Source organism: Sphaeramia orbicularis, chromosome 4 (genome assembly GCF_902148855.1).
Source record: "Sphaeramia orbicularis chromosome 4, fSphaOr1.1, whole genome shotgun sequence".
NCBI lineage: Eukaryota > Metazoa > Chordata > Actinopteri > Kurtiformes > Apogonidae > Sphaeramia > Sphaeramia orbicularis.
Window position 1 is genome coordinate 32,320,559 of NC_043960.1, and position 18,149 is coordinate 32,338,707.

The 18,149-nt window shown below is 39.5% G+C and overlaps 1 protein-coding gene across 2 annotated transcripts; it reads left to right on the forward strand.

Annotated features, from left to right (window-relative positions):
• The first annotated feature begins 668 nt into the window (after positions 1-668).
• bcl6aa (BCL6A transcription repressor a) lies at positions 669-18,135 on the forward strand. 2 transcript variants are annotated; one of them, XM_030131541.1, is made up of 10 exons: positions 669-696; positions 10,136-10,228; positions 13,730-13,901; positions 14,012-14,233; positions 14,327-15,292; positions 15,589-15,770; positions 15,864-16,031; positions 16,122-16,252; positions 16,571-16,708; positions 16,804-18,135. In XM_030131541.1, exons 1-10 carry the CDS (start codon positions 669-671, stop codon positions 16,945-16,947), a joined length of 2,244 nt encoding a protein of 747 aa, XP_029987401.1. In that variant the 3' UTR covers positions 16,948-18,135. The 2 variants fall into 2 exon arrangements, with proteins under 2 accessions (XP_029987401.1, XP_029987402.1); XM_030131542.1 differs by lacking the exons at positions 669-696; positions 10,136-10,228 and adding an exon at positions 10,326-11,775 and having other exon boundaries at positions 16,804-16,947.
• The last annotated feature ends 14 nt before the right edge of the window (positions 18,136-18,149 follow it).

Consider the following 18,149-nt stretch of genomic DNA (forward strand, 5'->3'; position numbering starts at 1 on the left):
CAAATGAATTATATATAGAAAACTGGGATTATTTTACAGGCTGTTTAATCTCTTCTTTTTCCAAAACTGAGCCTGCCCCACGGTTTTAGCATTCGTGGAAAAGTGGAGCGACAGAGTGCTACAATCAATGAACGCTACAGTGCAGGCGGCCTATCAGCTCAGAGAGCCAGAGATGCCCTGTGGACCGTTTGCACTGACATGAAGCGTGCTCAGTCGACTTGACTCACTTCAGCCTGGCTGCCGTGCTCGCTTTTTTCCAGAAGCCTTCCCATCCTGCTGAAGAACGGCAGACAGAAGCTCCAGCAGCGAGACGGCAGAATCCGTGCCCTTTTGCACTGAAGACAGCTTCTTCCCTCCAGCTTTAGCTGCCACTCAGGGGAGGCTCGGGCACCAGTCAGACACTGAATCTGGATCATCTAGCTACTTGGCACAGAGATAAAACTCCAGTGCAAACAATAAAGCAGGTAGTTTTTTTTTTTATTATTATTATTTGTGTTGCTATTCTCTGGATCTCACCGTCATCTGAGAAAGAAGGTGACTGATCTCGGTGACTGGCATCGCTGCAGAAGACTTTTTTGGGAAGTGCCGCAGAGGCCCCGTCGCCTCCTGAACTGGGCTTTGAATTCAAGGCTCTGCACTGCCTCCTGGTTCCCACTACAGATCCCATCATGCCTCACTCCTTCCAGCAGAAAAAAGGTAAGACTTCTTAGAGTTGTTTCATTTCTCCACATTTACACAAGTGAAAATGACAAAATCTCATGCTGCCCTAGCATCATAAATGAACCTGCATGAATATACATGTAATGCAATAAAAAATATGTTTTGAACATATGCATTTAAAAGGCTGCTGTGTATTGGTGCTGTCTTTTTATGTGCTGTATGTAACGGTGCAAAGCATCAGCAAGATATTAAATGAAAAATAATCCAGAAGTCTGATTATTTACAAAAATGCAATGTATTCAACACTGCATTATGAAAACTGGATTGGTTTAAGACTACAGCTAAAGATGATTTTCACTGATGATCAATCAATTAGTTCTGTTCTCAAAAATATCATAAAAGGGTGAAAAATATTGTCCATTGTTTCCCAAAATGACCAATATTATGTCCTTAAATGTCCTATTTGTTCCACAACTCGCTGATATTCCCTTTACTCACAGTTAATGAATAAAAATCAAAATGAAATGAAAATAGTCACATTTAAGATGCTTCTTTTTGTCAGAAATTACTTAAACCAATTAATCACTAATCAGAATAGTTGCAGATTAGTATAATAGTTGACAACTAATTGATATCTGGTTGAAGCTTTACATTATTTTCCTACATGTTTGCAAAAATGTTATAATAATGTGCAGAATATAGAGATTTGTTTTATTAAGATTGTCAGCTTTAAGAGCTTAATATTTAATGTCATTCAAAAGTACAGTGGGTTTCAATTTTACCACAATTTTCTTTCAAATATATGGATAATTTTTCATATAAGTCAAGCAAAACAGGGTGAAAACAACAGTAATATTTAACAGATTGTATGTAGTGTTTATGAGGTGATTCATCTACAAACAAAGCCAAGGAGTTGAAAGTTTAACCATCTGGACTGTTCACAGGAAGCTCAGTAGTTTCAGCTAAGTTGAGGAATGTGCACCTGAACAGGATATAAAGTCTGAAATAAGACAATGTATGAAATAAAGTCCCTTCTTTTAATAATGAACAACAATGAAAGTCCATCAAAGACCAAAACAATCCCCTCACAGGATGACTATACATACACAACACACCCAAACAGAGGACAGGCCTGCTTATTACCCACCCATCATTTCCATACAGCTTTGGTGACGTTCAGTTATCTCTGAGATCAAATCTATAAACCTCTGAAACACTTTGACATCTCACAGCACAGATTCAACATGAACAGCAGTAAGCATGCAAAGCAACATTAAGGAACAAAGACACAGGTCACGATAAAATAACTGACATCTGATAGTCAAATGGGAATACCGACTGCAATAAATAATGTCCCCACAGGTCTATCTACATTATGTAAAACATGTAAAACAGACATTAAACGTGAACCAAGATAAGACCTGGGCGATATGAAACGCCCTTTTGATTCACTTTTGATTTTTTTTAACTTCTACCCTTCAAGAATCTTGCATCATGTGCACAAAAGACACTGAACACAAAGAAGTAAAACCCTTCTGCAAAAGACAAAGTTTAAACTATCAAAAGAATTTTTAAAGCAAAAGCACACAAGCCCTTTGAATTATTTTACGCATTCACAGTCACTATCAAGAAATGCTTGTGGTAATGCGTGTATGCAAAGCGCAAAAATCGTCAAAGTGCAGCAGCTATCTGTTTGTCGTGATGTAGAGCAGATAACAATTATGTGAATCTGATATGCACTGGAGTTGTCGCTCTTTCTCTCTTGCATCAGCACATCCACCTGGTATTTCCTGGGCTGAAGAGCTACTTTAATGAAAGTGTTGAGGAATACAGTACTCTATGTGCTAACCATGAGACATAAGTGATATAGTTAGAATGAAAACTCTTACCTTTCCACTCCAGGGATAAATAGTAATAAATAGAGATTCATGAGGCCTGATGGCAATGCAAGTTGATTTGTTTCTAGCAAATAAAACAGTGGACAGATTTTTTTTTTCCCTTGTTTAATTTTTTAATTTTTATTTTTTTCCATAATAAAGCACCCTGAATGCTGCCTGGTTTCATGTAGAAACTGAGTGTGGGTATTCACAAAACAAAAAACAGTATACATTTTATACAGCTACACAGTTGATTGTTATGTTTCATGTAAAAAAAAAAAAAAAAAAAAGTAATTTTAAAGCATTAATGTTTCTAACATGAATATATGTCTTTAACTACCTGGAAATTACATCCTCACTTGTTTTTGTTTGTTTGATTTTTTTTTTGGGTTGAAGTATTTCTTCTTCTGGGGCTTGAATTGCTGTCATTTTTCCCCTTTCCCCATATTGGATTTATATCTATTTACTGCAGCATGTCTCAGTTTTCACCAACCTAAAGTTTACCTATTAGTTAAAAAAAATCTTCTTTAAGGACCACTTACCTAAATATAAAGTAGAACTAGCCCCTTTTGTGGCACTAAATTCAACAAATATTTCAGAAATCTAAAGAAAGAGCTTTCAGAACAATTTAAATGACAAAATATTTGTTCATTGTCAAGATGCATGTATTCAGTGATGATTACAAATTATTACTGTTTTATCGTCTAGTAGAGAGCCCAAGTGTCTTTACATCAGTGCATGAGGAACATTACATGGTTAATATCTGAGTAAAAAAAAGTTTACTTTTCTTTGGTTCTCAATCTTTTGTAACTTGAGAGAAAATTGTAATCATTAACCCATGAAGACCCAGTGCTACTTTTGTATCAGTTCCCAAATGAAATTTTCTCTACATCTAACCTTTCTTATGTGATTTATAATCATTTATTATAATATTATTCTCTGTATTTTGCATTTAATCAGAATAAATCAGGTATTTTATTATATTTCATTTACTGATCATGTAGATGTTCATATAAACTAAGATGAAAGTTGTGGGTTATTAAATCAAAAACAGAGAAAGCTGCTCAAAATTGACATTTTCTGTAAAATATATCATTAACTGAACATAAACAGAACATTTCCATTCACTGTCATTGATCCAACTCCATGGGTTTTACTGGTGAATCAATGTTGTAGAAGATGATGGTGTTTCCACAGTAACTATGGAGCCTCTGAAGGTCCAAATGGGTCATATCTGATGACCATGAAAAGATGACAAACTGTATTTTACATCAATTATTTACATGGATTGATAGGATTAATGGATCAATAGTTATTAAACATTTTAGATCAATTAGATGTTTTGGTCACCAGTTGATGTTTGGGTCTTTATGGGTTAAAACATTTCTTTGGTCCACTCGCCCAAATAAAAGAGGAAAAATAATCCCTATTGTCATACTGCATCTGCTGGACTGGTGGCAAAACACGTTTGTCTGTAGCTCGACATTGTGATATTCAGAAGTATGCATTTTAATATTATGTGTTTTATTCATGTGAATTCTTCAGTATATTTCAATAAAGAAAACATAGAAATTGGAAATAAACTAACTGTATATGCTTTAAATCTAAATGTAATGGAGAGTGTGTTCTTTCAAGATTACACTGAAAAACTTTCTATAAACTCACTGGAAGAGTCCGGCTACGGATGAACCCCTTCAAACTTGGAGTAATTCCATGAAACATGGTGGAGCATGGTTTTTCTGACATTGTGAGCTGTGGTGTTTAATTGAAGTACAGGACAGTGGGGCCTTGGCAGAGGTATGCAGAGGGTCTGTAAACACATCATGTCTCTGGGGTGGACATTCTGAAAACTGATTGAGTGAAATTTTACATGTTTAAGAATTTCTCGAATAAAACTTTGCATTGGACAAGATTTGGTGTCAGGTATTTTCTGACACAGACTGAAGGTTGTGGAGTTTTGTGTACCGTTGCTGCTCCATGTGTGTTTCTTGTTGACCCGTGGCCTGGTGTGAGGTGTGTGGCGTAGTTCCTGTCTAACCAGTATCAGCAGTTGGGATTAGATGCAGGCATCTCCTCTGACCTTGCAGTGGGAGCAAAGTAACATGGAAGAATTTGATGTAGTTGAAAGCAAAATTTCGCCACAGCATGACAGAGGGGAAGGGCAAGAGAGAGAAATAGCAAAAGGGGAGAGCTGCAACAGTTAAGTGAGAGGATGATGGGAGAGCGGAGACTCCAGAAACAACAACACCGGCTGTGATTTCTATACCCTATGATGAAATAAAATTACTCCTATGGTCCTCCTTTTCTCTCTTGATTGTTAACCACCAAAAATATGTTAATAATGGAATCTTCCAGCAGTACATTGAATATAGAATAGAAATGTTAACTCTATTGCCTAAACAGTGCAAATGTCAAGCCTGAAATTAAATCTCTACAGTTTGTGTATCCTGTTTTTTCGCCCTGCTCTGTTTATATTTTTCACACATCCAGCAGATCAGTGGTAATCTGAGATTCTTTTGTTTGCTGGATGCCGTTTCGTGAGAAACTCTATGTTTGTGTTTTTCTTTCTCTGTCACCAAAGAGCTGGACAACGTCCCAATTATGTCCAACCACTTTTGAAATAAACGCTAAAAGACCCGATCCAGTGAGTGTTTAATATAAACACAACTTGTCCCGTGCAGCATATGTGAGTGCACACGTTGTTAAACTGGTAAAACGAACAACAAACCATCAGCACACAGTGAACATATCGAGATGTACAGCTTGATCTGAGTTAATAGGTGTTGTGACGGCAGTGCAGAGATGGGGCTGAAGCGGACGGATGATTTTTATTGGAGCACTACACTGAGGGTAGTGCAAAGAATTTACACACAGTTGTTTTTGGGATTTCTGCACAGATATGGATCCGAAGACAGAGTCTGCAGATATGATACATGTGATACAGAGGTTACAAATCCAAATACTGTGATTTTTAAATATATATTGTGATACTGTCAGTAAGGTATTGGATGATATGACCAAAAATGTTATCACGCTAAAAACTTTTAAATCAGTCAGATGATACAAATGGTACAGTAAATGTCAATTAATTACTTCTATCAAACTTAAAGGCTGTTTCTTGGTGTGACATGACACTACTTGACTACATGAAATTTGAGAAGTAGCAGAATATTGAATCTAGAGCAACCTAAACAATTATGATAGGTTATTCAACATCAACATGGGGAAAATTAAGTACAATTATACACTGAAATACTTGTGTTCAATTAAATTAAATGAAGCTGAAAAGACAATAGGAAGATAAAACCATAATTATAATAATTGCAATATAAAAATGCATTGAAAGAATTCCCAGTTATTGACGATATTTTGATAAATTATCATCACATGAAGAACATGCCATCAAATATGTATGTTTGAATGAGAAAACTTGACTCTTTTAGACATTGATAACAGTGGGAACTGCATTGGGTGGTACTGCAACACAGAGGTTAGCATTCTCACCGCACAGCAAGAAGGTTCTGGGTTTGATTCCAGTTTGGACCAGGGCCTTCCTGTGTGGAGTTTACATGTTCTTGGTTGTATGCTAGGTTAATTCTCCTGTCTGTGTCCTTGACTGACTCGGACCATGTGTTCTACTGCTCCTTGTGTATGTGCCAGGATGGGATAAATGCAGAGGCTGAATTTCCCTACAGGGACAATAAAACTGAAGTTTATTCAATCTAGGGTTATGGTTGTGGTTTAAATACCCACACAGAATGAACCACAAGGTGTGTTTCTATCCAAATGCTTATTGACCTATTTGCAGGACTTGAAATGCCAAAAAAAAAAAATTATGACGCACAAGTAAAAGTTGACTGTGCAACGGTCCTTTGCATTAACACAACAAACAGATGTCATAATAATAAACGGGAAACAGTATCACCACACCTCCACCGTCTATGAAACACTGCAGGAAAAAAAATGAAACAAACACTTGAGACAATGCGAAATGAGATAGAAATATCCAATGTCAACCATCGGTTCAGCTTCAAGTTTTTTTTAACCAAAAGCAGGAAATTGTATTAAGTTTATAAGCGCCTCAAATGGAGCTCAGCTATTATTTTGGTCCATGAAGTACTGCACGTAACAGTCCGTTGTAAAATACACTTTAAACTGACTTTACTTCAGTTAGTTTATTTTATATCCATTTAAGTAATGATGACAACTTTGAAAATCAGGAGTTTGGTAAGTATTAACCCTTTAAGCACCAAAGTTGCAAAATTGCGATAAGCAACATAATTGAATGAAACAGACAGCTTTTTGAAATATTGATATAAAAAAACAAAAATAAAAAAAAACTCCAGTGCCTAAAGGGTTAATAATTGTTTCAGTCTTTTCACTCAAATGGTCAGTTACTAATATGCACCACTACTGATCTCAATGAGCCAATTCCTGATATTTGAATGTACACCAGTGGATGGAAACATGCACACATTTGCATTTTCTTTTGCCAGTTTTTTGAATATTCATTTACATTTGCATATGCATGGAAAACCCAAATCTGTGCACGTAAACCAAGAATTAAAAACCCATACGTTTGAGAATCGATACATTGTGTTTTCAAAACCTAAACTGAAACCTCCCAGACATGTAACCCAGCTTTCCTGCTTTGAGTCTAATCAGTGCAGAAGTTGTCCCCAATTTAAAACCCCCTCCTCATGTGCTCTTGGAACTCCAGCGTTTACAGCCGTGGGCATGTAAAAACAGAGCAAACACTCAAGACGGAGTAAGATTTGCGAGGTTGGTATCTATTACTGCACATTTGTACTATAGATCCACATGTTTTGTGGAGTCATCTGACCCATCATCATCCACCAGATGGCACACTGGCAAGTGACTGTTTGTGGTATGCGTGGAAAATTCCATCAAGTTCGACTCTGCAGGCTGCATTCCTGGCTCCTCTCAGCTGGCCTTGAGAAAGTCCTAAATCTACATGCTTTGATTCGACTAAATTGGAATTCTGGCCGACTAACACGCCTCTGCTCTGACTATAACCTTAGCATGTAGCTTGCACAGGCAGAATGGTGAACTCAAGGTTATCCACACAGGAACACTGCAGAAACTTACTCCAAAGTTTCTGTGCAAGTATATGTGTGTGTGTGTGTGTGTGTGTGTGTGTGTGTGTTTAGCCTTTATATGTCCAGGGATCCTCATTATTGACCACTACAGCTGAAACACCTGCTAAATGATGCAGGCAACTACTCCTGGAACTCCTTTTAGATAAGTGTGAACCTCTGTGAGCTCTTTATCTCTATTATTTTGTTCTTCCTGTGTGTATGTGTGTGTGTGTGTGTGTGTGTGTGTGTGTGTGTGTGTGTGTGTGTGTGTGTGTTTACCCTTGTCATGTGGGATGAAAGCCAACATTCAACCCCAAGTGTGTGAGTGCAGAGACATGCTGCAGCCTTGTTGCAAACAGATATGATAACATGTCAGGATATGTCTTTCCTGTTTATCTGTTAATTAAAAAAAGCTAGAGGCAAGCTTCCAAGTAAAGTGCGCTCATTTTCACCTGCAGAGAAGATCTTTTGAAGAAGCATCAATGAATTTTTTTACTGGGTCTATTTATTACACCTCATGTTCTTTAACCGGTGCTATTAATTATGCATGTGATACGTTTTCAATGACAAATAGACAATCAAGGAAAATGCATAAGTACTGTACATACAACCGCATGAGAAGCACAAATCTTTTTATTGACACATAGCAGCTGTTTCACAGTTTAGAGCCGCCGTTGTGATGTTGTTTGACAAAAGGGAACTTTGTTGTGGACAAAAGAAGAGAAACGCTTCTGGGATGCATGGAGTTAAAAAAGTGAAACTTAACAATATAAAAAGAATTTCTTTTAAAGAAAGGAACTAAAAAAGACCTCTGTAGCTAACAGCATTATCTGTTTGGTGTTACAGCTTGGTTGCATCATGCCTCTCAGAACAAAACTCCACACTCACATCTTTGCTGACAATGAACACTGAAGTTGGCAGAAATTTGCTGTGAAACGAGACAAAAGTGTGCAGTTTATGAAAAAAAAAAGTGAGGCAACCTCCGGGCCTCAGGCTTTTGTCAGTGGGCATTTCTATTCAATGACCTATCATGCACCAAGTGTAGGCAATGATACGGCTTAGAGATGTTTCACACTGTGTCAGAAGTGTACAAGATTTTTCTGCATTTTCTGCACTGTGCAGCTGTTACCGGACTTGAATCACTGTCACAACCTGCTCGGGCTCAGATTGTTTTTGAGCAGCGTGCCACTCTTTCAAAGAGGCCGAGTCCCTGGTGTCACATTCATTTGTTTAATTATGAATGGATCTGAAGGATTAACCGATGCACTGCTCATAATATGACAATGTCCTTTTGGGAGTCCTTCTATCAGTTTAGACAGGGTGATATTGATAAGCAACCCGGCTCTTTTCCCTCTGTCCTCTGTAAGTGGGTCATTTATTTTTGCTAGGAAATGGTTGAGTAAAAGTTTGCCAAGGATTTGCAGTAATTATCTCATCCTTCTATAGCTGGGCGCAGCATGGGGCCTTGGTAAATTACACATCTCTCTCTCCTAACTCCTGGATGGTTTATGGCCGTGCATTATGCATAACTGTGCTGGAGCGCCTTAAACATCCCCCAAGTGGATTGAAATAAAGTTGACGCTGCTCTTTGTTTGGAGCTCAAGATAGTCTTTATTTGGCAGTGCTGAATCGGAGATTGCAGTAAAAGCATGCGTCTTAATTATTTTGGAGACTTTTTTCCCCACTGGTTTGTACACACCTGGAGTGTTTTTAGTGGGATGCCGGATCCAGATGGGCGGATGCTTGGCCGATCCACAGGGGAACATCGGAGCTGCGTGTGTCATCATACAAAGGGTTAAAAACAAGAGAAGGGGGAGTACTGCATTTAATTTGGATGTGTGTAACACAGTCTGCTCTACTCTAAATAATAAGGTAATGGCTGCTTATATGCTTCAGATCAGAATTAAACCCCTGTAAACAGAACAGTGCAATGATAATAAAAATATTTTAAACTCTCTTTTATTTTTTTTTCCTCTTCTCAAATAATTGTCTTATGGAAAAGTAGCAAAAATCATCAAGTGGGGACTTATTTTATATGAAGATTAAGTGTTCATAAAAAGCTGCAAGTGTGTTTTACACTCAAAAAAATGTGTGTTAGAGAATGAGAAATAGAAATACATTTTATCAAATACAGAAGGAACAATAAGTTCACAGAAAAACAAGGCTACCGTGCCTTCATATGAAAAAGATGATTATAAATATTAACAAGTTAATAAAATGGAGCTGAGGCTTTAACGGCTGTTTACACATCAAGATTTATCAGTGTTATGAGTAAAATATTTACTTTAAAGTATTTAAGTCAGTGTTTTCCAATTCTGTCACTACTTTTGTTATTAGTGATCACTGTTGCTGATTTTTGCATTTAATAAAACTACTATATGAGTTAATTTTTAAAGGTAAATTATACTTAACACACAGAACACTCTCTCAGTTTGATGATAACTGAAAAACTGTATAATGTAATTCATGTTAACACTTGTATTTCTTGTGTACTTTCAGCTCAGCAGATGCTGCTTCTGTGTCAAGGCATAAACGGGGTGAGAAAAGAAGGGGAATCCGTGGTTTGGAATCACCACAGACAAAGTTTCCAAGGTGAGTCACTGACAGTAACTGCATGCCCACAAACCGTGAAATTAATAGTTTTTTTTCAGATGTGGTCATATTATTAGTAAAAGACAGACGATTTACAGCAAATCTCACAGGCCCTCATCTGCATGCAGACCTGAAACCAAACACACTCAACAGTTCAACTTCCCTTTGTAACATCACAATACAACCAAGGCTGAAAAGTGAAACAACTTAAGTTTATTCTTGCACAACACAGAAAAATGATGCAACGGTGAGCACACATGCCTCAAATTAAACAGAAGAGCAAAAGAAATAAAATCCAAGCCATGTCTTCAATTAATTCTCCAGGAATGTATCACTTTACATATCAATAAGCAATGTTTTGTTGCAAACATGCACATTACTGCCTGACACGGACAATAATAAATGAACCCAGTAATCCAGTCAAACAGATATTTCATATATTTTAGAAGTCATCAAACCACATAAAGTTGATGTCAGCCTATACAGTGGTGCAACTGAGGTGCTATAATCATATTTACATGCATTAAACAACAGTAATATCTGACTTTGACATGAAACTTTAAAAGCTTCAAGTGTGTTTTTCTTCAAACATTAATATATACAAAGCATTACTCTATTTGCAGCTGATGCGTTCAATTTCATGCAACAAGTTTTTCTTCTCAAAAGTCAACATACAGAAAAAGCATCTAATTTGCTCAAATATTGACCTCCTTCCAACAACCCACAAACATCCTCGACTTAACATATTAACAGCAAATGTATAAAATGTGAAAATATAAATATTCAACCTATTAAGAGGCAGATTAACTGGAAAAACCAAACCGCTTAAGAACCAAATCCACATGAAACACGCTCATCTGTCTGCCTATAAATAAGGGAATAATAAATCTATTAGAGCTTTCCATTTTCAACAAACCCCCGATGGTGATTCGCAGCATTCTCCATCTATGAAGCCAGCGTACCTGCAGGAAATGTGGCTAAAACTGATCTGTGGATAGGAAGAGGAGAAGCAAAAGCCTGTCACTTCAACCTGTCCGCATGAGCCTAATTAAGATGTCTGTCTGTCTGTCTGTCTGTCTGTACATGTACGGTCTGTGTGTTAAACGCGACAAAAAGCAGCGAGACGATCCACCGCTTAAGTCATGGAATATAAATTAGTTCTGAGAATTTCGGGGGGCGTGGCTAAGGAGCCGGTGACGTTGCACAGCCCGACGTCCTGTGACTTCGGACCGAACCAATAGCGGGGGTATCCGGATCTTTACGAAACATTTTCCTGCTATTTTTTACCGAATTAAACTCCTTTTTGCGCTTATTTGAGCGATAAAGCGTCGTTATTCTTGCCGTGTAAATCACTATGAGAGATACACGTTGGAAAAGCGGCTGTAAAAATAAGTTGTTTTAACCCCGTGTGAAAAAAACCTCTCTCCCCTGCTGTGTGGAAGTGGTACGGTCTCAGGCTCAAATTCCGAGAATTGTGCTCGTCTGATTCTTAGAACTGGGGTTCTTAGAAGTGGTGATGCAAGAAGTTTCTAGGAAAGCGCTACCAGGTGATTTTTAAATTCCTTTTTCCTCTAATTTGGCGCGAAGTTGTTAACTACTATGTGTTGCCGGTGTTTTAGACGTAGCCGTTTGTCTGGTTGTGTTGTCCGGGTGTTTGTTTTGTGCGGAGCCGGAGCTGTGTGACTGTCGGAGCAGTGTGTGGGGTCGGGGCTCCGGTGCTGACAGGCGGCGCGCGGCTGTCAACTGCCCCGGCGCTACGCTGCTCGAGCCGGTCACCTTAACTGACACATAGCGGGGACAGACTGCAGCCTGCCTCCGCCGCACCGTGTTGTTAACATGTCAGAGAGAAAAACAGGCTTTCTGCTTAAAACCTGAGCCTCACGGTGCTGTTGTAGCTGTGTGTTTTATTTCTATTTGAGGCCGGTTTGTACGTTTCACATCAGTGTCAACACACCCGCGCTGTCAGTCGAAGTTTGCCGGCAGCATGGCAGCCCCAGGTCCGGGATATTTTTACACCGCGGCCGCTTCGACGGTAATGTGCTCTAATGGAGCGCAAAAGGCTGCGCCGAACAAACCCTCCTGTTACTGTAAGACTGTGGCGGAAACATTAGTGTTGATGTGTGTGAGTGTGTGTTTTTCCGCGGTAGGCTACAGCACAGACACGTCGTCGCTCCAACTTGTCTGTGGTGTTTCCACTGTGACACGGAGCTGCGTGACAACATGAACCTTCCTACACCAAGTTCACAGGCTGGGGAGTCGCACACTTGGCTTCAGCAGATTTGTGCAAAGTGTTGCCACATTTCTGACAGAGTTTCGGGTAGACACTATTAATGCATCTGCAATAAGGCATGGAAAAGTTCGACTGTTTGTGCTTTTATTAAATCAATGAAAACCACAGAGATAAGTGTCAGTTTAATTAACAGGGTATAATAAGGAAGAATCCTTTAAAAAAATCTATTCTATGCATGTGTTTTAATTAGTTTTTGCATTGTTGTGGTTACTTGTCCCGTTTGTTCTATAATCGGACTCGTCCAGTTGTAACAGACACAGACTCATAACTGATATAAAGTCAGATTATTGAGCATTTGTTTTGACTCGTAAACTAATGGACCAGAACATGCACTGTGGCACATTGGCAAAGACAAACGAAAACATCCCAAGAACACGCAGTCACTGTTCTGTTACTGCAAACAAGGAAAACTTCAGGGTCCACCGGGTTATTATAGCGGACAAACCAGTCAGGAAGAGGACATCTGACAAACTGAAATGAAGTTGAAATTAATAATCAGACTTCGGATGTTTGCTTGTTGTTTGGATGTTATTTTGCGAAAAAAAGGACGAGGTAAATCCAGGCGCGTTTGCAGGTGTATTTTATTTAGACTGATGTTTTCACTGTTGGAGTGCGGGGGTAAATAAATGCACATGGACTGAACTTTTGTCCGCGACATTTAACTCAACTGTTGACGGGATTTTTTTTTTTATTTTTTTTTTTTTAATGTTGACAATTATTAATAAACCGACAAAATGACATAAAATAATGATCAGCAGAAGTTGGCGGGTACATCTGTCAGTATTTTTTGTAATTATGTATATTTCTCAGAATAAACATTATTTTTTTATTAAATAGTTACTACAAAAATTTTATCAAACATCCTGCAGGTGTGTTTGTGTGTGTGTGTGTGTATTTGTGTGTTATGATAGACTAGTAACCGTTTTCTGTCTTCCTTAGTTATAAACTTACTTGTTAAGTAGCGGTTTGAAGTGTGAAGGAGAGAAAACAGATACAAGTTTCGACGTGCGCACTGTGTTGTGTTTGTTTAATAAATGGCGCCGCCGTCTGGTGAAACCACGGTATCTGTTCTCCCTCTGATATGATATATAGACGTTGAGGATCAGAAATAGCTTCATCCCAGTTAGAATATTTAGATGACCTGCACCTCAGCTTTAGAGGAGAGAGTAGAGAGATTTTTAATCAAGTAATTGACTTTTTTCTGTTTGCAGAACTTGACAAAATGGCCTGCGCAGCAGACAGCTGCATACAGTTCACACGGCATGCAAGTGATGTTCTGCTCAACCTGAATCGGCTGCGCAGCAGAGATATTCTCACAGATGTCACTATCTTGGTTAATAGACAGCAGTTTCGTGCTCACAAGACTGTTCTCATGGCTTGCAGGTGTGTGTTCATTGCAGATGAATTATATGGCCCAGGTTTTTGCTACTGTTTGAAGATGAAAAGACTGATTAGGTGTGTTGTTTCTAAATGTTTTTTGGTTTTCTGTGCAGTGGGCTGTTTTACACCATCTTTACTGACTCCCACAAGTGCAACCTTAATGCCATCAGTTTGGACCCAAAGGTGGACCCAGAGGGCTTTGCTATTCTACTGGAGTTTATGTACACGTCTCGTCTCACGCTAAAGGAGAGTCTCATCATGGCGATCATGAACACAGCCATCTACCTGCAGATGGACCATGTTGTGGACACATGCCACAGATTCATCAAATCCAGGTAGGTAAAACTTGGTATCTACTCTTGTAGATAGCTGAATGTAAATCTGTTGTTAGCAGCATGTGTTATATTTCTACTTTCTCATTTGTACAGCGATCCATCTGTCAAGCTGCCCAGAGATGAGTTTTTGGTGAGTCCCTTGGTGTTACCTCAGGATGTCCATGCTTACCGGCCACATGATGTTGTTGACAGTTTGCACAGCCGTGTAGCTCCGTTCAGGGATGGGAGGCCCTATGGCTCACACATGTTCAACGGGGTCAGCACCCCCAGCAACTACCATCTCTATGGGCAGTTTCCAATGCCGGGATTCACTTTCCCTCTCTGCAAGCTGCCCGATGCCAAAAACGCTTTTGCTGACCTCTCAAAGAGTGGAATCCACCACAAGCATTGTTCTCCACATGACAGCACGAACAGCATCAGGGCAGAATACACCAGAGCAGTTGGGGCTAGCTCCTCCAGTATTATTCACTCCACCACCTATGCATCCAGGGAGATAGGGAGAGACGATGACATGAGGAAGGAAAGCCACGAGGGGGTCAGCCAGTCTATTGGTCTTGGAAGGAAGCGTGCGTTTCCCGTGCTGACTCTTGAGCATCAGAAAGATTTGGGCAAAGAGCACACTCCTCAGGCAGAGGAAGACCTGATCCATCAGCACTACCCCCTGGGAATCTCCTCTGCAGGGCGCAAAAGCCTCATGAGCAGCCCACAAAGCCCACTCAAGTCAGACTGCCAGCCCAACTCCCCAACAGAGTCCAGCAGTAGCAAGAACGCCGGTCTCTCCCAAGTGGCTGGAGTACAAGCCCAGCAAGGTACACCCTCGGACCCCAAAGCTCGCAACTGGAAGAAGTACAAGTTCATCGTGCTAAATCAGAGCGCAAAGGAAGATGAGGTGGGGCTGCGGGATCCTGGGCTACGTTCACCTCAGCGCCTTGGCCTGCAACCCTACCTCCACCCCAGTGACTCGGAGAACATGGACCCGCAAACCACAAGCAAGAGCAGTGAACACAGCGAGGACCTACCTGTGCCCCAAGCCAGTCGTCTCAATAACATCATTAACAGGTGAGGTGGAGTCACATATTGTATTGAGTACAACTGTAAAATTGAAGCTTAACATGAAAGTAAATTTGTATGAGGAGTCGGGAAGCTTAAGTTAAGGGCAGGGTCTGCACTTCCATTCTTTGTTCGGATCCATTAAACCTGCGTACTTGAGAAAGTTAACTGTCTGTTGGTGCTTTTATGTTTTATTTTCTAAACCACAACATTTTATTCCCGTATTTAAACCGAGATGATCTTAGGAACCCTATGATTTACCTCTGGCTTTAAGTTTGTTTGTTTTTTTTTTTTGCCATCTATAGTGCACTTGAGGGATCACTGAGGAACGGCGAGGGTCACCCTCCACACTACCTGAGCCGCCTGAACTGCTCCTCCTGTGGATCCCAGTCCCCAGGGCACTCTGAGGTCTGCCCCAACAACTCGGGGTCCCGTCTGGCAGAAGAAATGGCAGAGCTGCACTCAGAATACTCAGACTCCAGCTGTGGTGAGTTTAAATCCATAGATTTTTAAAGCAGATGTTATTGATCAAATGTCAAAATGTACAAAGGTAAATGTTGTCACTATTCTGCCTGAACAGAAAACGGCACATTCTTCTGCAATGAATGTGACTCCAAGTTCACTGAAGATGAAGCGCTGAAACAACACATGCTTCAAGTGCACAGCGACAAGCCATACAAGTGTGACCGCTGCCAGGCTGCGTTCCGCTACAAGGGCAACCTCGCCAGCCACAAGACCGTCCACACAGGTACAGTCGCACAGCGTTTTCAACAGAAGCTCTTGACCTAACGGTTAAATTTTATTGATAAGCGGATTTCCTTTTCTTTTTCTTCTTCAGGAGAGAAGCCGTATCGCTGTAATATCTGTGGTGCTCAGTTTAACAGACCAGCTAACCTCAAGACTCACACTCGCATCCACTCAGGAGAGAAGCCATACAAATGTGAGACATGCGGAGCTCGTTTTGTACAGGTAAAAATCACAATCTGGGCTGGGATAAAACACTTTCCCATTTCTGTTGTGTACAGGCTAATGGAAGGAGTAACTGAACTGTAATTAAGGGAGTTATAGTTATTCTGAGCTTTTGAAAAGTACCCATAATTACAGTGATCAACATCTGAAGGGGATTTTGGCTTTTATGACAATAAATTCCAATAAATCTGAAAAGTTTTAGCGAAGGGTGTCTGTATATCCCGCATTCATCCCCTAGACACTGAAAGAAAAAACGCTCCTCTTTATCAGATTTGTGAATTAATTTTTTTTTTTTTTTTTTTCCCCTCATATTTTCAGGTTGCTCATCTGCGTGCCCACGTGTTGATCCACACGGGTGAGAAGCCATATCCATGTGAGATCTGTGGAACACGCTTCCGTCACCTGCAGACTTTAAAGAGTCACCTGCGTATACACACAGGAGAGAAGCCCTACCATGTAAGTTGTCGCTTAAACATTTTCTTTTTAATCTGAAATTACTATATACTACAGACCAGTCAAGTATCCTAATGTTGTGTTTCTGTTGTTTTTAGTGTGAGAAATGCAACTTGCACTTCCGTCACAAGAGTCAGCTACGGTTGCATCTTCGACAAAAGCACGGGGCCATCACCAACACAAAAATTCAATACCGCATGTCGACAGCAGACGTGCCCACTGACTTGACGAAGGCTTGCTGAGCTGAAAGAACAGTATTATCAGAGGTGATCTTGATCTTGGCTTTTAAAGACCCCAACTTGTACAATCATCCAAAATTGTAGTGCCACACTGTGTTCATTAGATAAATAAATTGGCTGTGTACGCCATTCTAAACGGGTTTCCACTACATGTGAACGTAGAGCCACATATGGCATCTTAGTCACTTTATTGTTTCTATATAGATATATAAATATATATGTATGTATGTATGTTGGGAGTGTTTCTAAGCTTTGAAGGTACGTATAAAAAGCTTTATTTTGTTGAGAAGGCTGGAATGTAAACAATCTGTTTTTTGAAAATACAGTATTTTATATCAGAGAACTTACTTTTCTGAAAGTATTGAAAATTTTGATTGACGGGCGGTACATATATTTTAAGATAACGGAATTTCCGGCTGTATAGAGTTGTCTATACATTTTTATGTAGATGTACGTACATGTTGCACCATGTCAAGTTGCCATACTCATGTGAAAGGGGAAAAAAAAAAGTCAACATGACATTGTAATTGGTTTTTGTCTAAAAACATATCAGATGACTGCTGCTGTCTGAGGATATGCATGAGGTACACTCGTAACTGTTGCCAGTTGTCAGCGTACATGAAGTGGGCAACTGCATAAATATTGTGACATATTGTGTAATTATATCTGTGGGATTGCTCTCTGCTGGCAGAGCCAATCTGCGACTTTGGTGTTGAATTGCATTTCAAGGTACTGCTTTGGTATGACCAAGAAAATATTTTGCTTCAGATGTATTTGTATAGATGTGACCTTTGTTTAAATTGTTACTTTGTTTATCATAAGTGAAGGTTTACAGTTTGGTCATTGTTCTAGAACCTACAGTAAAGTTGTGTAAGTGTCAATATTTTTGTTTGTACATACACTGTGTATTCAATGTGCCTTTCTCTATGGTGACTGAATTCCTCTGTGTTCAGCCCGGTTCTATTAAGGTACAACTCAAGGGCACCACGTGTCCTAGATCCCTCTGTGTGAGTGTATGTGTGTGTGTATATATTTTTAAATGCTTGTCACCAACCTTCAAACATGCAAATTCATCATTGTAAATCTTCAGGACTTGTTTTTGAATTGGGCTTTTTTTTTTAACTGCATTAAAATACTTGTACAACGTTATAGATGTATGAATGTAAAATAAAGGTATTGAATTTCTATGTATTATCACGTGTCTA

Excerpts from the sequence above, each read along its gene's own strand:
- bcl6aa (XM_030131541.1), top strand. The coding sequence starts at position 669 with ATGCCTCACTCCTTCCAGCAGAAAAAAG. Across the intron at positions 697-10,135 it reads CTCCTTCCAGCAGAAAAAAG|CTCAGCAGATGCTGCTTCTG; the intron begins GTAAGACTTCTT and ends GTGTACTTTCAG. Across the intron at positions 16,032-16,121 it reads CCACAAGACCGTCCACACAG|GAGAGAAGCCGTATCGCTGT; the intron begins GTACAGTCGCAC and ends TTTCTTCTTCAG.